General features: G+C 39.2%; 2 protein-coding genes across 2 annotated transcripts in view; one reads left to right on the top strand and one right to left on the bottom strand.

The window, feature by feature from the left end:
• Window positions 1-822: 822 nt before the first annotated feature.
• cog2 (component of oligomeric golgi complex 2) lies at window positions 823-13910 on the bottom strand. Its single transcript, XM_026944457.3, has 18 exons — window positions 13709-13910; window positions 11864-12025; window positions 11048-11113; window positions 10832-10912; window positions 10606-10709; window positions 10229-10337; window positions 9405-9584; window positions 9077-9201; window positions 8042-8168; window positions 7022-7161; window positions 5907-5968; window positions 5353-5504; window positions 5028-5210; window positions 4363-4435; window positions 4123-4265; window positions 3536-3675; window positions 2531-2711; window positions 823-1615 (listed from the first exon to the last, which is right to left on the bottom strand). The coding sequence occupies exons 1-18, from the start codon at window positions 13763-13765 to the stop codon at window positions 1508-1510; spliced, it is 2193 nt and encodes a 730-aa protein (XP_026800258.1). The 5' UTR covers window positions 13766-13910; the 3' UTR covers window positions 823-1507.
• Window positions 13911-14841: 931 nt separating this feature from the next.
• Window positions 14842-26283, top strand: part of pgbd5 (piggyBac transposable element derived 5) — a 33748-nt gene continuing 22306 nt past the window's right edge. Inside the window, exon 1 of the mRNA XM_026940775.3 lies at window positions 14842-15464. Coding sequence (XP_026796576.1) covers window positions 15143-15464 — 322 coding nt within the window. The 5' untranslated portion in view covers window positions 14842-15142. The remainder of the gene's footprint in view (window positions 15465-26283) is intronic.

Below are 26283 nucleotides of genomic sequence, written 5' to 3'. Positions count from 1 at the left end.
ATTAATAAACCATAAGTAATATAAGTAACTAACACTTGTAATAATTGATTTTTTTTAAATAATACACCAAATAAGCAACATCTGGACAATCTAATATTCATACTAACATGAGCCACAATGACCAATGTACCCTCACCAACCACCATTTAATATGAACACCTGTACACCTGCCCATTCATGCAATTATCCAATCAGCCAATCATGTGGTAGCAGCACAATGCATAAAATCATGCAGATACAGGTCAGAGACTTTAGCCATGGCATGGTTGTTGGTGCCAGACAGGCTGGTTTGAGAATTTCAGAAACTGCTGCTCTCCTGGGATTTTCACGCACAACAGTTTCTAGAGTTTACACAGAATAGTTTTGGGGAAAAAAAAATCCAGTGAGTGGCAGATGACAGGGAGGCTATGGTAACTCAAATAACAATGCTTAAAAACCATGGTGAGCAGAAAAGCATCTCGGAATGCACAACATGTCAAACTTTGATGTGGAAGGGCTACAACAGCAGACCACATCCTGTCAGCCAAGAACAGGAATCTGGGGATACAGTCAGCTTAGGTTCACCAAAACTAGAATGCTGAAGTTTAGAAAAACATCACCTAGTCTTTTTCCAGTTTTAAGTGTCCACTTTCAGTGTGCTGGTGTTATGCTTTCTGAGACACTTTTCTGCTCACCATGGTCGTAAAGCGTTGTTATTTGGGTTACACCATTGCCTTTGTGTCAGTTGAAATCAGTTATGCCATTCTCCTCTGACCTCTCTTATAAACAAGAAGTATAAATCAGCCTTTAGTATTCTACAAGGATATAATACAAACAGCAATATGGGCCATCACTTTCCAAGCCTTTTATTGTGAAGAATATGTTGAAAAGTTACAGTAGTCTCAGCCTTGTCCGGTAGAACATGTGAATGATAACAGCATGTTGACATGGTGTGTGAAATGCAAGAAGCATCCAGTCAGGTTCTAGAGAGCACTGAGCTTCAACTTGGCAGCTCGCCTCAGACGAGGCACTGAGGCAGAAAATATATTTAATTAATTCTGTCACGCAGTGCTTAATCTTATGACATCATTTTCATAACATCAGAGTCCAAGTCACAAGCTGTCATATCAATTTTTTTTGTAACTGTGAATGACAGGTTATAAGACATAATGGCATAGTAGGCCCTTGCCAGTACATTCCAAACAATCATTATATTCAGAATTTACATTGCATATCATTATCAATCGCTTTGACCACTGCTATTTAACCTTATCATTCCCAAATTATCCAATAGGATTTAACAATAAATAACATCTGACCTCATGGACACATTCTTGTAGTGTGCTTCTTCATCACAGGCAGAGCTCACAGCTCAATGGTCTGTGATTTTTACCTTATAACTTCACTGAGAGCAGCATGGCTGTGAATCACTGGGGAAGCCTTTTTTGCTTTCCCTGAAACCTCTGTGAGCATCTGCCTGCTGAAGTGCTGTAGATCAGGAAATTCCTGTCAACCCGAACGGCGAGCCCTAGGAGCCAGCCGGCTCTGCTGTGGCGAGATCCCGCGCCTCCCGCACCAGGTCCAGCAGAGCGGAGAACATGGTGATGTCGCTCGGCTGGAGACCCATCTTCTGAATCTGTGAAAGGAAACACCAATTGCGGCAATACGTATGTGTTATAAGCTTAATTAGTTTTCAGCAGATAATTAAAAAAAACTGTTACAAATTTAATATTAGTTATTTTTGTCTGCTCTGCATTCCAGTCCATGTCCATATTATGCTTTACATAATAATAAACTGCCTACAACTGTAGTGAAAGACTTATTTGTAGATATTTACAGATCTGATCATCATTACAGTATAAAATTGACCTACACACTGACATGAAAAGAAAATATCAAACAAATCAAACTTGCCCAAAAAGGAACACAACATACTCAATATATACATTTATTATATATATATATATATATATATATATATATATATATATATATATATATATATATATATATGTGAATAAAGAAAATGATAATAGCCCACATACTGAAAGTAAATATTGTAATGGTGACTCAGAGCACATGCTACCCTGAATGCAAAATACAAAAAATACAAAAATGCAAAAATACTTGTTCTGTATAAAAACAGAAAGCGCATCCCACTACCCGGACATTTCTGGTAGCACACAGATGAACTGATCAAGTGATAATGTCGATTTGCACACATCAGCAGTGGGGGAGATTTTGGAGAGGATGTAGAATGTGCAACAGCCAACAGTATTTAAAAAAAAAAAAAAAAAAACAAGGAGTCAAAAGTCTGATGCGATGGCTACTTTTAAGGAAATAGGGATGTCTCTATTTTTTTACTGGCCAAAGAGACCACAGTCCTGCCTTCTTTTGTGAACTCAGACAATTCACCTTGCTGACCTATTTACAAATCAGTTTTTTATTATGTTACCTCGATTTGTATAAGTAGTTGCCCTTTAAATCGCTGCACTGATCCAAATGTTCGTTACACCCCTAATGTGTGTGTGGTAGTTTGAGCTGAAGGTACCTGCTCTCCAAGGTACTCCACATCCAGGGCCAACTGCAGACGGATCTTGCTATCATCTGAGGGCCCAGCGTTGGCTCCTGCTGTGCTTGTTGTGGCAGTTTTTCTCGCCTGTTTCAGCCTCTTCAGACTCTCCTCCATCTTCCGCACAGAGCTCAGCACATCAGATATGGTTTCAAAATATCTGAGATAATATTGAGATATTATGATAGATTATTAATCAGAGCATGAGAGCAGAGCAGATAGGGAGTGGAGCGCAGCGCTGATAATTCCACTAGAGCGTCTTTCTTAAGATCCCGCTCCGCTCGCTCAGACCGCTCAGCGCCGCTCGCTCAACCCAGAATGCACTTTGTAATATGCTGGTTTGAGAAATTGCGAAATAACCAATATGACTAAGGCTATGGAGTTCAAAGATTGTTTTAATGAAGTTGCAAACCTTATACATAAATGCACGATAAAAATCAAAGTTAAGAACGAGGAAGGAGAAGAAATTGAAAGGGAGTGTGGAGAGACTGAGAGGTAGCAAAGATTCCTTTTGGAATCTTAAGCGGCACATTGCCAGAAAGCACAAGGATGTGCTACGCAAACATAAATTAAATGTAAAAAAAATATATATATATATATATATATATATATATATATATATATATAAATTAATAAAAGGCACAGCCTGTAACAGAACGTCACCCACAATTGATTGATTATTGATTAATTATTGTAATTTGATTATTTATTCAAGCAATGTATTACAAACAGAAACAAGTATACTATAGAGAAATTTAATGTCGGAGCAGGATTTGAGAGAACTTTGTTTTACCGGTGAGCGTGAGCGGTACATCAGAGGAGTGTTCGCTTGGGCCGTGAGCGATTGAGTGGAGTGCACACTCATAGAGCGGAATATTGAGCGGAGTGTCACACTGCTCCACTTCGCTCACATGCTGTTATTAATACTGCTGTTATAATTATGAACCAGCGTAATACTTGCATAAGAATACATTTATGCACTACCTGTGTGTGCAGTCTGAAAGTGCAACACGGAGCCACTCCTGGATGATGGAGGCCTTCACCACTCCTGTGGAGTCAGTGAGCAGCTGATGTAGGGGTTGCAGAGCATTATCCATATAAGCTGAGGCTCTGGTGGGCACCTCCTTTTAAGGATGACCAAAAAAATAAATAGAAATTATTTATAAAAAAAAAAAAAAAAAAAAAAAAAAAAAAAAAAAAATCAACAAATACATTGAAAGCATTTTCTTGAAAACCAAAAATGTTAATATAGAAAAGAGGAAAACATTTTAATTGTTAAAACTTGGCAAATTATAGCTTAAATAACTCTACTTGCCACTTATAGCAGATTTGACCATTGTCTCAGCATCTCACAGTCATTCATTTATGGAATCTATGTTAGGGTTCCCTAACTCTGATCTTGGAGCGCAGGATTCCAGTGGTGATTTTTCTCCTTTATCACAACCTACCAATCTGTTCAGCTCAATCAGGTGTCTCTAAGCAGGATCACCAAACTGTGCTGGTTGCCTGATCTCCTAGATCTGGAGTTGGGAAACCCTGTACTACAGTCATCATTGTTCAAACCATCAGACCTTATTGGTCCTTCTGTAAAGTCGGGGAACTTCTGATGCATTTTTCAGAAAGCGGAAGCTCCTCTCTGTCAGGTTCTGAGTCATTCTGCTGTTCAGTGTTGGGATGCATCCGGACAAAGCTGCTTTAGAGTCGTCCAAGGCATCTGGGGTTCACAAGCAGAGACAGTGTATAAGGAATAGCTCCAACCGAGCACTTTTGTTATTTGATATCAAATCTAGACATGCAACACTGACAGATACCTGACACAAGTGCAAGGTTTTGGAATCCAATTTCCTGCAATCTCTCCTTCACCATATTAGAGATGTCAGGAATCTGAAACCATAATAAGCATAATAATATGAACAACACAAAAACTCATCCAATACCAAGATGTTCAGACATCAGAGTGTTCAATTTTTGTCATGTACAATCTGTGAAGGCTTTAGAAGTTCTAGTGACATTAAAGCAAGCTAGCTAGTTTAATCTTGGAGTTCAATGACTACACAGTTCTGTATGTTTTGTCTTACTACAGTAGAACTAAAACAGGATAAGTGGTTAAACATCTTCAAGATATTATCTATACCTGGGGGTTACAAACTTTTTGCAGCCAGAAACTGCAAAATAAATTGCCGCAGACTGCCTCAGCATGAATTTATTTTGTGAACATTATTTAAATGTTTACAATAATATTTTATCTATTTATTAGAAGCTGATATTATTTATAGGCTTACTTTTCTGAGTTTTGGTTTAATCCAAACCTCCAACCAATTCAATTCAAGTGAGCAAGTAAAATAAGCCAATACCTATAAAAACTCAATCATAAATATAATCCCAGGACCCCCCTGTCAATGCTTGACAGATCTCTGGAGATCCCAGGACCCCACTTTGAGAACCACTGCTCTGTACAGTGTTGTCCCAATGGTACCTGCTCCAGTAACTGATCCACATCAGCAGCAATGAAAACAAGCTGTTTGGTGGACAGGACTGTAGGACCACCGCTCTCGCTGTCTGCGTCCTGAGAGGTGCGGCTCGACGTGGAGGAGGCAGAGCTTGGGAGAGGTCTTGCGGCTTCTTTGGTGGTTTCTGAAGGTGGGGTTTTTGTTAGGACCTAGAGGAATGCAGAGAGACGAGAGAGCATATGATGACACCACAAGGTTAGGTCAACTGTCATATCTTTAATTTAACTATTGTAGAGAGAATAGGATGTAAAAGGAAATGTCTTCTCAGACTGATTGCTTCATCCGCTGTACCTCAGTGAGAAAGGTGGCATAACGTGAGAGGAGCTGCAGCGTTAGCTTCCAGAATCGGTGAGCGAGAGGGGGCAGGTAGACGTGCTCTGCCCAACACCTGCATACACAGCTCCATAACACGTCAGTCACCTGTAGCCGGTAGTGGCCCCCCGCTACACAGACACACACACAGACACACTATTTGTTTTACTATCCTTTATAAGGTCCTTCTAGTGACATAATTATTAATGCAGCTAATTAATGTCATGCCTACACCTAACCTACCCCTAACCTTAACCTCCAGAAAGAAACTTTTTGGCTCTTTTATTTGTTTTTAAAGCTGTGCTTTTGTAAAAACACAGTATTCCTATCTTTGTGTAAATTTTAGTCTCCACCAAGAAATGAAAACATGCCCACACACCCATAAACTAATTCCATTTTAAAAAGTCAGTATCTGATGTGATGCAAGTAACTAAGTACAAACTAAGTAGATCTCCTCAGGGTCATTCTGTTTTTTGTTTATTCAGCATTTTATTTTTTATTTTTTTGCTCTGCATGACTGCTTGGAGACTAACCTGGAGCTGCTTTTAATCCATCTGCAGTGGCATTTTCCAGATATCCAGCAATCTCCTTGTACCTGAAAAACACATCCATACTGGTTAATAACAAATACATCAATAATGGTTAATAAGAGGAGTTGTTGTACAACCACTACAGCCAATTTTTTATACTTCTTTATTTTTGAGATTTTGGGTTGTCGGGTATTTTGTAACGTTCATATTGTTTTTTCATTCACCCGCCCCCTTTAACTGCTGCTAATGCTGCGTCACAGCATAACACACTCAGAGGACAGTGCTATCTACACTCTCCCCACAACATGAGCTCACAGAAGCCCATACTTGGCTAGTGTCACTCCGATTGATGACAGGATGAACATTTGGGAGATGTTCAAACTGTTTATGTAATGGTGGGTCACGATGATGCATTTCCAGAGCAGTGATTAGCAAGTGTTGCCTGATTTCAGACCGGAATCTCTTTTACTGCTGCCCCCTATTTAGTGCTCTATACAGAACAGTCCCTATAGTAAATAGTGAACATGTGAACGAGTGAGTGAGGGAGTGAGGGAGTGAGGGAGCGATTTCAGACATAAAAGTGGCACTGGCAACATGAAGTATTCTCTATGGACTTTCTGAACATTTATTCCACATTCAGCGCACAATCTATTATTTATTTTTATTTTTAAGTCTCACATATTACTAAAGCTCAACAAATGGAATGAAGTGTGTGGACTCTGGTTATATATATTCATGCAGTTGTGCATACACAGTACATGTTTTTCTTTTTACCAAGACTAAACCCTGACAATTGCACAATACGCCTACATTTTAATCCCTTCTGGCAAACAGTAAGGTTCAGTAGGATGGACTTGATAATAAGCCGAGGCTCAAAATAAACAACCCAGAGCACAGACAGTCCAACTCCTACACAATGATTGATTCAGCTTAATAATTCAATTTCACAAAACCATTTTCATCATTTTCAATGGAAAATAATTACCATGTTTTAATTTGTGAGTAATAATGACAAATATCTTAAAATTTTAAAATGTACCATCCTGTACAATCATGTAAGCATCTTTTACAGGATAACTGAACGAAGAGGCAGCAGGGACCTGCTCAGCGTCACTCACCGCAGCTGAAAGTACACAGGGAGGTTCCACTTGTTGTGGAAGCTTTGATAGGACGGGTGTGCTCGGAGTCTCTTTACACTCGCCTGAGATCCACACTGCCTTTCAAACTTCTGCACAAAGTCCATGCTAATGCAGTACCTCTGCAAGAAGCACAACAAAAGTATGTCTGTGAAAGTTAACAGTCATTCAGATGATGCTGAACATCTCACAGTAATATGTCCTTGCAACTGGATTTATATTTATGATGAAGACATTTCAGGGCATCATGAGCTCTGTTTTCGGTGGGAAAATCCATGTGTACAAGTAACACCTGTGAACTGACACTGAACTAAGCCTCATCTTCTAAAGACAGAAACAGGGTTGCACATGGAAAAGGGGGAGAAAAGATCTGAATATCTCTCAGGGAGCAAGACCAAGCCAATAGCTCAGGTATGTGGATGACAGCTGCAGTGATGAATTTAACAATGGTGAAAAGACTCATGTGAAAACAATGCACACATTCTAGACAGAGAAGACAACCAGTTTGAAAGAGTTATAAATAAGACCATCAGTATCAAACTGAAACAACTGTTTCTAAATAGAGGGAAGACGTATAACACCTTTTTATAATGGTGTCCCCAGATGTTTACCTCAGCGGTTTCACACTCATTCCTAACATAACTGTCATAAGTCACAATGTCACAAGTGTAAATCACACATTGTATGTGTGTGTGTGTGTGTGTATGTACATATATATATATATATATATATATACACACACACATATATACACACATACACACAACAGGAAATTCCCATCATTCAACAGAAATGAAAAAGCCACTTGTATAAGTGTCTAAACGTCTTCATGATAAGAAAAACCCACTCACCAAACTGAGTACTTACACATCAATGATTTCACATTACAAACACATAAAAAGACAGAGATGGTACTTATGCCTTAAGCATCATATTAGGCTCTAAGTGAGACTGAAAATTAATAGCTGGAATAAATCATGCAGAATTGTGTGTGTTTTTTACCTCGTAAAAAGCGTCTGGATTGCCAGGATTAAAAAGAGAAGGGATTCTGCCTTCAACGCCTTTAATGGTCTCCGGCCAGACAGAGTTAACAAGGAAGTCATATCCAGGAACAATGTCAGCTTTGTCACTAAGTATAAAGATAACACAAGTTCAATAAAAACTTTGTTTTCATAATCTGCAGACTGAACATATGCATGGTGGCCTGGGAAACCCATTTGCAATTTCCTACTATGTGAAGTTCTTTTGCACATATCTCACAAGTTACAGTATTTTAAAATCTGGTTACACTCAAAAATAAAAAGCGGGTGTGCAAGTTCTTAAAAAAAACTGAGAAGTAGGCCTCATGGAGGAAAAACTTTGAACACATCTATATTAGGCTTAAGCTCATTTCACTATCGCACGTAACCAACAACTTCATCAGAGCATAACATTCACTGCGTTAGAAAAACACACTTAGCTAGCTAGTAATTAAAACATCTTTAAGAAGAGTCACTCCTTTTACGGCCATGTTTGTTAAACTGGCTCCATGTTTACTCGACATGATCTCTGCAGGCAGAAAGCTTAGGCAAGTTTATAGATGAAATAAAAACATTTCTACATTGTTTTGGTGAAATAGATTTATGTTTTATTATATCACAGGTGTATGCTGTAGGCAGAAAATCCAATTCTGGTCAATAAAGATTTTTCGTCTTTTTTGACTGTTGCCCAGAAGACAGTCCACAAATATTTGTTCGGGTGTTACCAGAACTTTTGCCAAACAGCACCCTTCCAGGAAAGGCTCTGAGGCAAGGCTTTGGAGGATAGCTCAAGTGGTACTACACAGTCCACTGCCAAGTGATAAAAAATGTAATTCAGTTACCCTGACAGGGGCAAAAAACCATCATCGAAACATAAGAATCTGACAGCTGATTTTGCTGCATCATCATGGGTTTGTCAAGCGCCGATGTGCTCTTCTTCTAAAGTAACTCAGGGACTTAATAGGCTGCCAAAAATAGAACAAGCATATCCAATACTATGTGATGAACTACATCGTACCTAGAAACGGTCCCTCCTGTGACCTCCCGGAGCAGTCGGCAATGATGAGGCACAAACTCCAGAACCTTCGCGTACATCATTTGAAGGCCATTAGGGCTGGACTTCACAAACTGTTCAGTTATGACCTGTGACATAAAAAAGTTATTCAACCTGCAAAATCTCATCAAGTGTGTAGATTTGTACATATCTGGTACACAAAAAGAAGAACTACAAGGGGAGCATGTATTTAAATGTATAGTAACACCTTACATTTAATCTAGTGTAATACAATAGTATGCATTTGTGTGTAGTGTATGAGTACAGAGTAAGCTAATTAAATGAAATATACCTCTTCCATGTATGGTTTGACTAAGACTTGTCCCACCAGGGCCTCGGCGTCTTTGGTCTTGTCGATAGTGGCGTAAGTGCGCAAGCAGTGACGCACCATGGCCACGTTTGATGTTTGTAAGCCCTGAATAAGCAGACCCTCGAGAGACTGCTGCAGCATGGCAGTGATACCAGCGATCCTCTGAAACGCACAACACAATCAGACAGCTCACAGTCAGTTCCATTTAGCTGTTTTCCTTTTTATAATATTACTTTTAATTTTTTTTATTCTTTTAATTATATATATTAATTATATTATATTATACTTCTGATTGCTACTGCTATGTCTTGCATTGCATCTGTTTCTATTTGCCTGAAGTAGGGGAGTGTGACATCAAAAAATACTGATAGTGATAAATTATGTTGTGATATGCTGTCATTCGTGTAAAGAAAAACGCTATCTGCCCTCTTCCGCATACATGAGCTTATAGATGCCCACGATTGGCTAGTGTCACTGTGATTGACAGGAGAGAGAGTATGCTAGCCCTCGACCCAGAGAGTACAGTCAGTTTTGCTCCTGTGGCTCCCGGCTACAGATGGCTGTAGCATCGCTGCGATTACAATTTGAGATAACAAGTCTTTTTAGTTTTTTGTAACTACAATTTTTAAAGAGTAATTGGCAAATTTCTGAGGTATAAAAGGAATAAGCCATGATGGGGTGTCCTGTTATAGGAAAATAAATTTCAGGGTGGTAATGGAACTATCTTTCCCTCTTTATCCCTCTTTACCACTAAGATTTTAAGTGCTGACACTGGCTCTGGAAAAGCATGTGAAAGCTGAGCTCACCGGGCGCACTTTGTCCAGCAGAGGCATGCCTTTGCTCTGGACAGCATGGAACTGCAGCTGGTTGAACTCGGTGGCGATCCGCTCGAGAATCTGACCCGCTACCAGAGGACTTCACATAAAACCAAAGAAAGACTGATGTTATAGAAAAAGACAGGATTTATGTTTTCTTTTTATGTGCAACACAACACTGACTAGGAGATCATGATAGAGATTAAAGCTACATACATTTAGTCATTCAATCTACTGCACATGGCTGAACAGAGACTGGCATTACTATATTAATCTCTTTTTTTCTTCATTTTAGATTATTCTTCTTGCAAGGCCTCTACATCATTGATTGTTTCACGTACATCCAGCATAAAGAGTCAAATTTTTACCTGCTTGTTTCGAGAGAACTGGTATCTTGGGCATTTTGGGAGTGTAAGATTTTCTCAATCTTCTCCACCGATCGAACCACTTGCATAAGTCTTAACACACAGACCTAATGTGAAGTCCAGTAAATGAGATACATTATACAAACACCATCAAGTTACACTTACCAACTGATAAATGTTTATTTTAACAATAGGTTAATAAGTCAAATAATAAAAATCAGAACCACACCTTCTTCTTTTGAATGTCATCTTGCTTGGCCAGCTGTATGTCTATGGCTTGGATAACTTCATTGACAGATGACCTCAGACTCTGTGCAAGCCAGAACAATGCAAAAGTGAGCCATAGCATTTAAGACTTAAAGGTCAAAGAAATACAACTTTTCTACTGCAGAAGAAAACAGGTCAATGCATAATTCTGCAAAACCACAGTGCTGAAACAGTTTACCAGCACTTCTTCTCGCAGCTGGCCGAGAGGCACAGAGAGCTGGTTGAGAGCTTTATCCATTCCCACCTAAACACACAACAAAAGGAGACAGGAAAAAAAACAGTAACTCAACACATAATACAGCTCAAATACACACTGACATACACCTACAGAAAACTAATGATTTTTTCCCCACATTGTAAATGCAATTTAGGTTATACTACTATTGCTGAATAACAAGTTTATCATACAAAAATGCTTATTAACACTGGCGTCTAATATCAAGAGTGAACATTCAGAGAGATGAAGTTAAAATTTAGCTACACAGGCATTGTTGCCATTTAGCTCATTTCTTTCCCGGAGGGTCTAGAGATACATGCTACTAAATGCTACTACAATAGGAAATGAATTTTTCCTATTGGTTTCATAGTTGTTACTGATGGTATCAGTGGTAAAAGGCAATAAGTGTACTTTTTGGGGGGAAATTTTTACCCCATTTTCTCACAATTAGTCATTTGACAATTCCTGCCCACTTGCTAGCTCTCCCCTATCACACAACAGCCAGTGAAGGTGAGGGCTAGCATGTGTTTTCTCTGAGACATGTGAAACCAGCCACCTCATCTTTCCAAAGAGCTGCTCATGCTACACACCACAGGGCAGTGTAACACACTCAGAGGAACGTGCTAGCTGCCCTCTGCCACATACATGAGCCCCAGATGGCTGTGGTGTCATCAGGATTTTAACTCAGTCTCCTCAAATACTTTTTTGATACAATAGGTGTTAAATTACTTTGTTGTTATTAAAGTTCAGAAAGAAAAGCCAAAGGACTAAACTTACAAGATTTGTGGACAAGTTGACGAAATCAGCATAATCTTTATTGATGAGCTCGACCATGGCTGTTTTGAGGAGCCTGTAATAGTGCTCCAGGTCCTGGCGCATCTCCTCCAGCTGGACACGCTTTCTGCAGTCCGCCACGAATTTATCCACGTCAAAATCATCCTGAAAATTCACAGAGATACATCCAGACACCCTGAAACTCATCTCCCACACTTAGCTTGTTGTTCCAGATGAGAAATTCTTCTGCATAGTAACATTAAATGCACCTAAACAATTGTGTGAAATTGTATGGCACATATCCAGAATCTGATGCACACCTAAATTTATAGGAGCACTTTATTTTGGGTAAATCGCATCTATAACATGTCTACTCTTAAACTGCACTAATAAAATATAAATGCAGCAGTAATGTATCTTTCACTATTTTGGTCAACTCGCCACCATCGCATAATCTGAAAGTTATCAGCTTTGCATAAAGCTTTAAGCTCTGCCCACTTGGCAGAATCACATTTCATAAATCGCTAAAAAGCTTGTCACCTCCTTCAAATATCAAGTTATGTGTCATTATTATATCAATGTCATTTTCCTTTATAAACATTATAAACCACACTTGCTGCTGTGTAAATATATGAAATTACATTTATATTTATACTCATTTTTCCCAAAATCATTTTTTCTTTGTTTAGCACCAAGGATATTTGAAAGATATTGCAAAGGAATTTCTCAAAATGTTGCCAACTGTTGTACAGGTTGTCCCAAAGGTCTCCATATATAGGAAAAATGAACTTTTTTTTTAGCAAAATGTCTTCCAAAATTTTTGATACTTAGTTTATATTATGTATATTTTTTCAGAATGTCTTTGACAAAAGACGAACGTATTGAAATCATTCTCATGATTGGCTGGATCTGGAAGCTGTCGCAAGGTTGCGATGGACTTTAACAGGAAACGTGGCAAGCACATCACACATGACATTGCTGCCAAACTTATTAACAAATTCAAAAAGACTGGAAGTGTTGCAGACCGAACGAGAAGTGGACGTCCACAAACATCCACTGACATTCCAGCAAACTGTTCTGTAAATGTCTTTCTCTGAAGAGTGAACATTTAAACAAATGAAGCCCCATTTATATAACTAAATGCATTCTTTTTTGTGTGTGGAAAAAGTTCCAATACAAAAATATCAGCACTTCACTGGGAAAGCCTGATTGTGATATGGTTTGTTTTGATAAAACCCTGTTCACCTGCAGTGTCTTGTCTCTCCAGTGACAAGACAGCAAAGTGCCATGTGGGCTTTGCTTACTTAGCCTGTTAATCTTTGTATGGTCAAATCATCTATATAATAAGATTCAAATCAAAAAGGTAAGGAATAGTTCAGCTGAGAAATTGTTTATCCATATCCTAAATGAACTCTCTGTAAAGTATGTAGTATAGATAGAAGAATATATTTGAATAACTAATATCACTACGTTGGCCATTTAAGATAATGCATCTGTTAGCATCTAGTAAAGGAATAAGTCAGCATTTTTGTATAAAATGTCATACTTAAATCAGCTCAACTGAAGGTTTTTTTAATTAAAAAATGTAAAGTTTTATAGCCAGTGCAGATCGTTGATTAGCTCACTCGCATGCTAAGTATATTAGATTAAACCCATCTATTAAAGATTAAGGATCCATCTAGACTCAACGCTGAGGCAGTTTAAATCAAGGATTTTTACTTTTTCTTTATTTTTTATTACATTCGTTCTCAGTCTGTAAAGTGCACCAAGCACAACTCCATCACTCTCTTCTTGTCATGAAGCAACTAGCTAGCGTTAGGGATCTGTGCTAGTCACAAGCAGCCATACCTTCATAAACTCGTCTTTGTTAAAACACAAAGAGTCGGGTCCCTTCGGTAAATTCATCCTTCTGAACGTCGTCGACAGAACCACAGCACGAATAAGTCTTATCGCTTATACACTGGAGCTCTTCGGTCCATTTCCAAGCTAACGACTGAGACCCAAGCGCCACTTCATTTACTTCCGCAAACATGGCACGCTCACGGATCACGCGGTCACGTGACCCGCGCGAACTGACGTGGCGTTTTGTAGCACGCGCCCTCTACCGAGATCCAGGAATATGGCAGCAGGTACAGGCTGCAGAATCAGATGATCATATCCTGAGCACCAGACTGCTGTCTCTCCTACAGACGAGTGCAAATGAACTCTCTTTAAAGTTTGCTTGGTTAACTAGCACCAGTCTGCTCACCAGCTGATCATCAGTCGTATGATTGTCAATCATTCATGCTATACAGTAGGTCTAACAAAGGTAACAAAGCCTAATTTAAATAGCTTTAAAAAAGAAAGAAAGACAAAGAAAAGGCAAAACTAGTGTCCCAAATGTCTATTGTGCCATATGAAACAACAACAACAACAATAATAATAATAATAGTGGTAATAATAATAATAATAATAATAATAATAATAATAATAATAATAATAGTGGTAGTAGTAGTAGTAATAATAATAATAATAATAAGAAGAAGAAGAAGAAGAAGAAGAAGAATAGTGATGATGTTTGTATTTTAATAGGCCCTATTTCATTTTATTTAATTCTATTTATATACCAGTTTTGTACAGATTTTTGCACCTAAATATTCTGATAAAGACTATACAAGTAGCTAAAATCGCAAAATGAAAAAGCCTCAATAACAATCTGACGGTTATTATAATAAAATTCACTATAGTAGCTATGTTTAGGGACAGTAAATGCATTGCCCAAGGCCAAAACAGCACAGTGATGCAAATAAACAGTGTGGTAAAATAGTGCACTGCCTACAGGGTTGTATACTTATTAGTATGAATTGTGATAGCATCCATAAAATCCCTCTTGGCAAGACAATATTTGACGTTGGCTTCAGAGGATGATGCTATTGGCCAGCAGAGTGAGAGCGAGTCAGGTGATTTCAGAGGACCGGGAGAGAGAGAGAGAGAGAGAGGGAGAGAGAGAGAGAGAGAGAGACGCGCCCTAAGCGGATGCTCTGCTACACGCTAGTTTAGGGTTGTCCACTCGCTGGCTCGCGCGCCTCAGAGCCGGTTTCAGCACTACAGTCAATGGGAACAGCTCTCATTTGCTTTGACTCAGTTTCGTGACTCAGCCCCGAGAGACGCGTCGAGATCCGCGCGTGCGTTAACGGGAGTGAGGCTGCGGGCAAGTCGGACCGCATGCTGGAGCTTCGGCTCGTCACGGACTCACTTGCGGACGCCGAAGCTCGCACAGCCGTGCGCCGGCTCTGACGCGTGATGGCGGAGTGCGGGCGGAGGGCGCTGTCGCTGCTCGAGGCGGCCCGCTCGCGCTACGAGAGCTTGCAGATTTCGGACGACGTGTTCGGCGAGTCGGGAGACGACAGCAGCGAGAACCCGTTTTACAGCACCACCGGAGACTCCAACTCGGACAGCTGTGCGGAGGCGAGCGAGAGAGCCAGCGGTGCAGGGGCCGGCGGCACGCGCGCTCCTCCCGGCTCGGCCTCTGCTGGACATGCGGAGCTGAAAGAGGGAGAAGAGGAGGACGGATGGAACGATGCGCTGCAGGACACCGACACCCCCCACTATAAAGACACACACGGTAAGACAACGGACACGACACGGACTCCCACAAGCTCTAACATCCGGCTGAAAGGGATGCGTCGGGAAAAATCAACCTTACACACATTTCTGACTTTCTGCAAATGTCATGGATTAGGGAAGACCTGATAATATCCAGATTCTGCGTCTCAGTCTATATGACACTAACGGTAATAGAAGATCATGATCACAAAATAGCATCATTCCTCAAATGTAATGTAATAGCATTAGTGTGAAAATATAATTGTCAGGATGCAGGAATAAGGTACCTGTGTGCTCCCCCATGAAGGTCAATTATGTCCTAAATCAGTCTTAAAGGTATACTTTCCTCAGGAAAATATACATATTAAAGGTACAAAAAACGCACCTTAAAGGGTAGCACCTGATTTTAGCACTGGTGGTTATGAGTTTCCATACCCAGCTATATCAGCTATATGAGAAGTCATTCATTCATTTTCAGTGAGAGCTTTTCTCCTGGTCAGGGTCACGGTAGATCCGGAGCCTATCACGGGAATGGTGGATGTCAGGCAGGAATAGACCCTGGATGGGATGCCAGTCCATCACAGGGCGCCATGCACACACACGTTCACACGCAGAGGAAATTTATTGTATAGATTTCCACCTACATGCGTGTCCGCCTACTTGCATGTTTTTTGAGCTGTAGGAGGAAAGAGAATTGCAGGGAGAACATCTGAACTCCACACAGACCATAACCCAAACTCAGGTTCAGGCCAGGCATAGGATCGGATAGGGATCGGATATGGTTCAGTTCGGTGTATGGGATAGCTCGTATGCAAAATGAAAGCAGTCAAATTCAGACAGCAAGTCAGTCAGTGGACATGGTTTAGCAGTAAATACACTAAACATCTCTCTCAATGCTGCTTACAGGGTGACACATGTGAACGCACAGAAGAAATATAAATGCTTTTAAGTCTCAACAGTATAAGCAATATGATCTGTAACCTGTAGTGAATTTGTTGGGCTGCACACATTTTGTAAGACAGGAAGTAATGCCATCAGGTTTAATGCGTGTGGTTTCAGAGGCTGTGCAAAATGCAAATGCATGGCCTAGTTGTTGCTTTATATTATATAGGTAAGAGTGAATGAACTCTTCATATGACATTGTTAAAAAAAAAAGGCATGATCATGTTTAATGATCAGATGTCTAAGAAACCTTATTTCCTAATATCACATATGGATGAGAATGACATATGATACAGTAATTCTTAAAGGAAGTAAAAAAAAAATGACTGTGTTTTAGATTGACAGTGGAGGTGAGAATGTGGCTGAACTGTGTTAAAATGCAGCAGAGTGGGCAGGCAGCTCTGACTCATTATTCTCAAAGCTGAAAATTACTGTTGTCTCTGTAATAAAGCAGGTCGCTGCATTACCCAAGACACAAAACAAAGTGAGTAATGCAAGGATGAGGTGTTGGGAGTGCACCTATTCCATATATCTTATTGTCAAGCTCATTGTAAGAAGTAAAGAGAGATCCAGCCAATGCATAGATTTATACGCACACAAGAATAGAGAGACTGACTTTTAAGCACTATTTAATAATGAAAAAGGTTAGTGAAATACTTGGATACTACGATGTTAATATTGTTAGTGCTAGTTTATTCTATTCAATGCACTTCTTATGTCTAGATGATGTGTATAGATGCTTACTGGCTATCAGTCAAATTTACAGTTATATTTATTGCATTTGGCAGAACCTTTTGTCCAGCGTGACTCATGCCTAGGCCAAACTTATACAATCCTAACCAATGCTGGGAATTTTATTTGTCCTGGGTTATCCCTCCTACAAGATTTGGCCAAAATAAAACACCACATACTCTCAGATTATGTTTACAGACCACTGATCCCAACTCCTGGTACCTGAATTTCTCATGAATAAATGTAACAACAAACAAGACTTAGAACAGGTGTCACTGGTGATCGGTGCTTCATAAAACATGGCAGTGTTTCTCCCACACTACAGAATGTTGATCTGTACAAAAATCATTCATTCATCTTCAGTAACCACTTTATCCTGGTCAGTGTTGTGGGGGATCCAGAGCCTATTCTGGGAACACTGGGCATGAAGTCAGAATATATCCCTGGATGGAATGGCAGTTTTTTGCAAGGTGCCATTCACACACACTTTCACACATTCATTCACACTGAGGAGCAGCTTAGCATAGTCAGTCCACCTTCTGGCATGTTTTTGGGAGATGGAAGGAAGCCGGCATGGACAGGGGAAGAACAAGAGAAACTCTGCACAGACAATATCCCAGGCTCAGCAGCAGCAGCAGCAGTGAGCAGTGAGTGATTCCCAAGTGAATGAAGCTGTAAGAAGAAGTAGAGCATCTCGATATGCCAGGCAGGTCCAGAGAGCCGAGTCATTCAGGATCAGGTAGCAGGAGTAACGTGTAGTTAAACAGAGTGAGAGCGAGAGTAAAGTAACGCATTATTAGGAATGCTCTTGTCGTCTAGTGGTGTAAAAGAGTGTACACTGTGATCAGAATGCAAAAGCCTTGGCCAGGTCTAGCTAACTGTGCTGCCCTCTGTAAATATTGAACATGGTTAATATTTTAAATTTGTCTGGCCACAACTGGATTGTGAGTAGATTGAAGGGGTTAAGATGGGCTTTTCTTAGAAGATAATCATTAAAGACCAAACTAAAATCGGGACACATTTGCTTCAAAATCTGCTTCAAAATCTACCTCAATATCCTCAAGTATGATCGAGGCATTACAGAAGTACTTGGTTGCCTACTCGGAAAAACAAATGCTTCTGCTAGTGCAAATTGGCAGCAGTCTAAAGATAGAAATGAGCAACAGCACCGCCAGGAGTTATTGATGATTCTGTTTATTCCACCAGAAAGAATGACTTTATAACTTTCAGATTTTAACTATATTAACCTCAAAGGTTAGAAGAGTGTGCAAAAAATCTCCCTTTTAATCTGTCCACATTAAAGATGTTTTTCTGTGGAAGTAAAGACGGCAAACGTCTCTATTTGTCTATGCACCTGTCAGTGTGAAAGACAGATGATGATGAGAGATAAAAAGAGAGCAAAGCTAATGAATGGAAACACTTAAACACCACCCTATCACACAGCAGATGAAAGAGCAACCACTTAGCTTTGGCCCAGTGCTATTATAGGGACCGGCATGATGATCATGAGATAGTGTGAATATTAGTCAGGCCAGCATGAGAAAATGGCTTGGTTAATATGGACAGCTCTGTAATAGTGCACATGAGTCAATGCAATTAGCGCTTTACACACTAATGTGTCTGCATTATCAGTTTCAGCTTTTTTTTATTTGTACTGCATCGTAATACATCATGTAAAAGGGTTTCTTTTTTTACTCTGAGATTCTATTACCTGCAATTTAGTGTAGAATGACACTGTAAGGGAAGATACAGTATATAATGTCATGTGTAGTAATATTTAGCTTCTTCATGCACATATGGCTCTTGTTAGCATACACAAGTCTGTGGCTGTAGCATTGCAATTATTCTACAATCCATTATATTGGCTTGAGAGATTTGAAGGCATAGCCTACAATGTCTTACAGCCAACTAGGTGCACACATGTTAATAACACACACATTAATAAGGATTTTTTTTTGTTTTTAGATTTTTTGCACAAATGAGTAGTGTGTGAAACGCCGCCCATTTAGTTACACAATATAAAACTAAGCCCGACGTTAGCTAGGTTCCTAGCTCTTGGTTTTAATTACATAATATAGGAGTTAGCCAGGCATTAGCTAGCTTGCAACAACTTGCTTTTCATTAAATAATATAATAGTTAGTCTAACATAAGCTAGCATGATATTATAATATAATAAGTAACCCAATATTAGCTAGCTTGTTAGGGCTTGGTTCCAATTACATGATATTATAAAAATTAACCTAATATTAGCTAGCTTGTTAGCAAATATGGCTAGCTACTAAAGTTAAGTAGCTACTCCTGGAGTGGTGATATTACTTAAACAAACTATTCAGCTAGCTAAGGCTAGCTTAGCATTGTCTTTTGGCAGCTGGCTAGCTTAGCTAATTTGCAAAGTGGCAACATTTCTGAATTAGTTTTAAGTGTGCAAATAGACATGAGCAATGCTGTTTTAATGCAGGTGAAAATATACACTAATTTTTTAATTGTTATGCTTGTATTGAGCAAAGATTTTCACATTTGTGAGAAACAGTTAAAATGATAAATTAGAAATGTTGAGCTTTTTTTTTTTTTTTTTTTTTTTTCAGTCGGCTGTGTGTAATGTAGTATAGACATTTCTCTCTCAGCTGATAAAGGCCAAGTCTTACTGGATTTCTGAAATGTCCCCCAACATCCCATTCCAGATTTATTCCCCCTTTGCTGTTGTCATAACCTCCACTCTTCTGAGAAGGCTTCCCACTAGATTTTGGATTAGCCAATTCTGCCACAAGAGCATTAGTGAGGTCAGGCACTGATGTTGGTTGAGGAGGCCTGAGTAGCAGTCAGCGTTCCAGTTCGTCCCAAAGGTGTTCAGTGGGGTTGAGGTCAGGGCTCTGTGCAGGACACTCGAGTTCTTCCACTCCAACCTTGGCGAACCATGTCTGCAAGGAGCTCACTTTGTGCACAGGGGCACTGGCATGCTGGAACAGTTTTGGGCCTCTTAGTTCCAGTGAAGGGAAACTGTAAAGCTACAGCATACAAAGACATCCTATACAATTGTCTGCTTCCAACTTTGTGGCAACAGTTTGGGGAAGACCCACATACACGTGTGATGGTCAGGTGTCCACAAACTTTTGGCTATATAGTGTATATATTACATCTCTGTCAATATTACATCTTTGCCACAGACAAAAGTAAAAAATAAAAAATAAATAAAATGAGAGCATGGAAAAGCAGTGGTAAACTATATAATACATACATACGTAATACTATAATACATTCTATATTACTATTTAGATAACTTAGTTAGCACTGTAGAGGTGAAATGGCAGGGACTAATTTCAAGATTTTGCCTTGAGCCCTACAGACCTACGGGCCCAGTTTTGCCCATTTTGTGAAGGTGAAGCACATAAACCTGATGCTGATTTAACCTTCTTGGACTGATCCATTCCTCTGCCACTCATGTGTTTGATCACACACTGACCCTGCAGCTGTGGATGTAGATAAATAGTGTATTCTTCCAGAGCACTGCCCCCAAACGTCTGTTGGTTACCGTGAGGGGAAAATGGGCCATCTGCTGATCGTTTTTTTAGGGGCTTTGCTTCCAGCTGACAAGTGGTACCATGCCTTTACCATACAATACCATGCTGTCAATGCCCTTGGCACTATCACATGATTGTTATCTCATCACACTGTCCTCAGTGGTAGCCTTGTGTCAGATAAGATGTTATTTTTACTATCCGTACAGTGAGTAGTAAGTCCATTTGCCTTCATGTCCTCTCCACTCTTGTATAATACATCCAGGTTTTTATGTTTTTATGCATGTGCAGGGGTTTGTGTTTAAAAACTCAGTACATTGAGGCACTTTACTGCACAGAAGGTCGTCATGCTGACTGAACCAGACCTTTCCCTGTGTTTTTGAGGAACCATAATGCAGCTCCGTTCTGTGCAACTCCAGGAACGCAGCCAACTACAGCAGGGCTTCAGAAACCATCATCACAGGGTCAGAGAGTGACATAGAGTAGAATCAACATTAGCATGCATTATATAAAACAAAACAAGTGCACATACTGTAATGAAGGCAAGTGACAGCTGCATTCTGTAGTCCAGGATCATAAAAGCTTATGATTGATTTACAGGGCGTCTTTTGAGGCTCGCTTGTTTTAAGCTATTTAACTTGAGATAATAATCGGTAATCATGCAAATTGCATGTTATACAAACAAAGGCAGTGCCATTGTATCAGATGGTTAATAGGGTAAGGTAAATAGTAAGTTAAAAAGTCAATGTGTACACATTATTGTGTCAACACTGATGCTTCATGCCACATGATAGATACCATCGCCACATTGGTGGAACCAGTTCAACCATGAAATTACAGTGAACATGAAACTGTGCCTCTATATGATCTCTATATAATCTAATTCTGACTTGTATAATGTTTCTTTGTCACTGGTGGTCTGGCACCAAAGCATCTACTGGTATAACAGTATGAGCTAACATTGGGCTGCACCATAATGGCTAAAATGATAATCACATAATTGCCATCATGATTATTTATCACAATTCCTACTTCAATTAAGCAACAAAGTGTCATCGCACGTTATCATTTTAAATAAATAGTGAACAGAATTTTCTGTACATTATGCATTGGCCTGATATTCCTCCAAATGCTCAAAACAATAATTTAACATTAATGTATTATCTAACCTTAGCTAAACAATATCACAGTATGTGATTAAAATATGATTAAGTTTGCAGCCCTAAGCTGCAACCATTTATTTTCTCAACCATATATGAATTTGGTTATTGTTATTACACTTTGAAGTAAAACACATGTAAAATAAGTCATGATCTATGGGCCTACATATTTCAGTGATAAACATGGAAAAACAGACCTTTTTAAACCTTTTAAAGTAAACATAAAGTGAAAGTGAAAAATAAGGAGCTTAGGCAGAATTATTAGATATTAGATGTTAGATAAACTGTTCTACTGTCTTAAATAAGCAAAAGTGAGTGTTTCTGGCAGAACAAACCTCCAGACAGCCACTAGTTCATTCAGTTCACAAGCTCATTTCAATATGCTACTTGTTGTTAAGTGTTAATAGAAGATCTTGTGAATTAGATAAGCTCTGTAAACTGTACACTGGTCTTTATTGGGGTGTCTGTTTCACAGCTATAGACACAAGTCCACGTCTTACTAGGTTAAAGCTTTTATACAGTGTGTGTGTTGTATGCACAAGGCTTATGGGCAAACATAGAGCAGCAGCTCACTGTAGTCATGTGAGATCATTTTAATGGTTGAGGCTATGGTTAAGGGCATAATTGCTGGAGCAACAGATGCAGAAATGGCTCTTATTTCAGTAGTAGACAATAGCAACTCAGACCTGGACATCCAGATCTTACATTTATGCAATCTTGCAGATTGCATAAGCCCACTACTGATTATTTTGTTTATTCATAAAACAAATTCTGCTTTGGTGATGAATTGGTTCGTTTATTGGGCAGTGAAGATGGATTACATGTAGATTATGTAAAGACCATTAGGCAAGTTACAATGGCCAGATTTACAATGGCCATGAATTCCTCTGGTGATTTGCTTGCTTGCTTATTTATATTTTGTTTATTTTGTGTAACTGAAATTGCATTTATGATTTAAAGGATTTGCTCAATTAATGTCATTAAGGATTCATATTTTAATTCAGAGATTTACACATTGAGAAATGGAGAAATGTAAGCGTATAATGTGCAATATGAAGACAAGGGATGTTAAAATAAAGTGCAAAATGGTTTTGTTCCTAAATTGGTTGAATAATTGTAATAAATAATTTGTGAACCTAATATTTTATTGACCTAAAGCCATAGCATCAATAACACAATGCACAGCAAACCTAATTAATAAGGTTAATAAGGTTTTAGCCATTAAGAGATGACAATTATATTCAATTTGACAGGATAAAAATAAAAATATGATTCTTGATGTATTATTGAATAATGAATCTCGGTTGAGTAAATAAAAATGAAATGGTAAATGAACTTAGACATCTGGACCCCCTCTACAACATGTTTATTTTACACCTGGGGTTCAGGTAGATAAGGGCTTTCATACAGTGCTGCAATCAAATGATACTACTGTTACACTACCCATGGAGGTGTGGGCCTGTGGTGACACACACTATGTGCAGAGCTCACACTGTGCACATTTAGAAACGTGTGCACACTTTATACTGAAGGTGAATGTTGGCCCTGCATGTTAATATTTGTTAATAAATGTACAGCATGGCTGGATTGTTTTCTGGTATGATTTTATTCTGGTATGATTGTATTCTGGTATGATCGTCGGCCCAGAATACTAAGCATGAACGTCTCTCTCTCTATTAGTACTGTGTGTTCTTATATGATGGTCTGAGCTTTATTTTATCACCTCTGTTTGACTGGATGGTCATTAGTAGCATAAGATAAAAGGACGGGTAGCTGAATGAGGAGGTTTTGATGTAATTTCTCTGTGATGTCTGCATCTGGCTTGCTTACACTCATTAGCTGATTGGACCTCACATGGCAAGTGCTGGAGTTGAATCTTTTATCTTTTAGTTGAAGCTATTATTCATCAAAGTTGCATGTGAACAAATCTGATCGTAAAACGAGTATACACAAATTCTTCTTACTCTTTCCTTATTCATGAATTTCATTTCAATGTTTTACCAACTTAAAAATGTCTTATTGGCTGTTAAATAAGCAAAATCAATATCAAGTATAGCAAGTTATAGTAAGTAGTGTAGTATAAGTACAATAATAAATATAGCAAATAATGTTGATCATCACAAGTGTGCATGCAGGAAACTTAGACTAAAATATAGGTAATGGGGTTTAATGTCAGCATATACAGCAATTTTTAAATGCAAAATATACTTTAGGCTTCCGAGTGGCACAACAGAAAAGCGCTTGCTCTGGAGAACGTCTGGAGATTGTGAGTTTGAATCCGGACAGTGTCACAGCCAGCTTCTGTGAGCTCATGCATGTGAAGGGGGATGGATAGCACGTTCCTCTGTTGTTCTGTGATACAGCATGAGCAGCAGTTTGAAAAGAACTGGCTGGTCAGAGGAAGCATGTGACAGCCTTCACCCTCCCTGGTTGGTAGCTGCCGTATGATGGGGAGACCTAACTGTTGGATGGCAATTGGCCAAGACTAAATTAGAGAGAAAATCGGGGAAAAATCAATGAAATGTGAATATCCTTGATATCCTGAGTTTCAGTTGTTAACTTACCAACTGAAAATTACCTCCAGTAAGGAGGCTTGTTTCTTTAGATTTTCTGAAAACTACATTGTGGTCTTGGTGTGTTTAGATTACAAGTGAAAAAGAAGAATTAGAGGGCTGTCTATGGAAGTGGAAGCACAGAGCTCTTTCAGGCACTTGGCATGACATAAAGGAAATCAAAAGGTTACACCAAGAAAGATGGAGGCTGTTTTATTGTAGCCATAGAAGGACTAAGGTTTGTTTCATACTTGAGACGTGACTTTATGTGAGCATAGAGAAGCAGCAGCAACACATCTGGCACATCTGTTGACATACTGACCTGTGAATCTTATGTACATCTGGGAGAATAAATGCAACATCTACTAAATGCCATGTCACAGCCATAACATCTTTATCCATCAAGTCACAGCCATAACATCTTTATCCATCAAGTCAAACTATAAAATGTTTAGCAATTTCATGCACAGATGAACACACAAGCTCTGTCCATCTTTAAAAATTTATGCCATCATTGCGATTGTTGTCCTGGGCTGCATCTCAAATCCAAAACTATGGCCTTCATTTAAAAGTATGCATAGTTAAAAGCAAGTGTAATCCACAAGGGAAGGGATTCCTAATACACTGTAATATAGGAGCTGTCTGGTAACTGCATCTCCATATGAGCGGATATGATAAGCTGGAGGGAAAGGCAGGTTAACCGGAGACAAAATCCTGAGTATAGTATGTGGAACTATGAATGGTTTGATAAAAAGTGAAGTGGGAACCCACCATGCATGACTTGGAGAATGATCCCTGAGATGGTTGGTTCTTTCTGTGACAAGGTAGCTGGCCAGTTCGTGCTTTCTGGCACTGCAGAAGAAAACACATCTAGATATGACTCTATTAAGAAGCTGACAGTCTAGTGTACTGCACTTGCATGGATTGTACGTCAGCTTTCTCTTGTGCTGCCAGGAAGAGGTTGTCAAAGCCCTGTGGAATAAACTATACAGATCAGTTTTATTCCAGTCCCTAGAGGCAGGAACAATACTGACCCCAAAGGCACCATCGGCTGCAGTGTGCTGGTCCTACCGTGTGCAGCAGCTGTTCACCTCCAATACTATACAATGCCATAACCATAGAAATCTTGGAGGAGTCAGTAATGAGCACAGAATAATGGTGGGTAAAATAGCAGGAACATTAAAGTAAAAACTCCTTGCACTTGGCAGGATTGCCATCATTTTTTTCTAGCAGAGCGAGGCCTCTAAGGAAGGAAACTGTGGGAAAGGAACAGCATCAGTGCTTCTGAGGATTCGCTGAAGGGTTTAGAACTGCCAGAGGGGTTTGAAGTGAGTCATTGCAACACACAGATGACGTTATTCATGGAGGCATCCGGATCCTAGAGATTATGATGATGATCCCAGAGTGGTGTTCAGTCGTTGCCTTAGATTTAGTGAGTTTTTCAGTGTTTTTCAGATGGAGGAGTATGGCAACGCAAAATTTAATGAAGCACTTATATGAACTGTACTCCTATGTTCATTCATTTATTCATTCAAATTGGTTTGCAGCCATATTATACGCACAAACTCTGAGCAAAAATTTAATACCTCAAATCAGTAAAAACAGATAAAAAGACAGTCACTATGATTCAGCAACAGGACTGGAAATTAAACAATTTTTTAAATGCATCAAAAGCCCAATGGATTTTTTCCATTGATAAAATAACCAGTCTTATTTAATACTTAAAAATCCCAACATCTATTGATGGGCCCAGTTTACACACCTTACTCTTGTAATTACATACCTTTTCTATTAGTTTTGCTGTAGTTATTGAGAAATTTATAGTAGTTATTGAATGACATGCTTTAAGCAGAATCATTTAATAATAAGCCAACAGTTTAAGGGGTTAAGGTCTTAAAAAGTTACAACAGAAAACATTTACTGGTCCCATGCATAT

The sequence above is a fragment of the Pangasianodon hypophthalmus genome, chromosome 3, assembly GCF_027358585.1.
Source record: "Pangasianodon hypophthalmus isolate fPanHyp1 chromosome 3, fPanHyp1.pri, whole genome shotgun sequence".
NCBI lineage: Eukaryota > Metazoa > Chordata > Actinopteri > Siluriformes > Pangasiidae > Pangasianodon > Pangasianodon hypophthalmus.
This window is presented reverse-complemented; position numbering and strand designations above follow the sequence as displayed.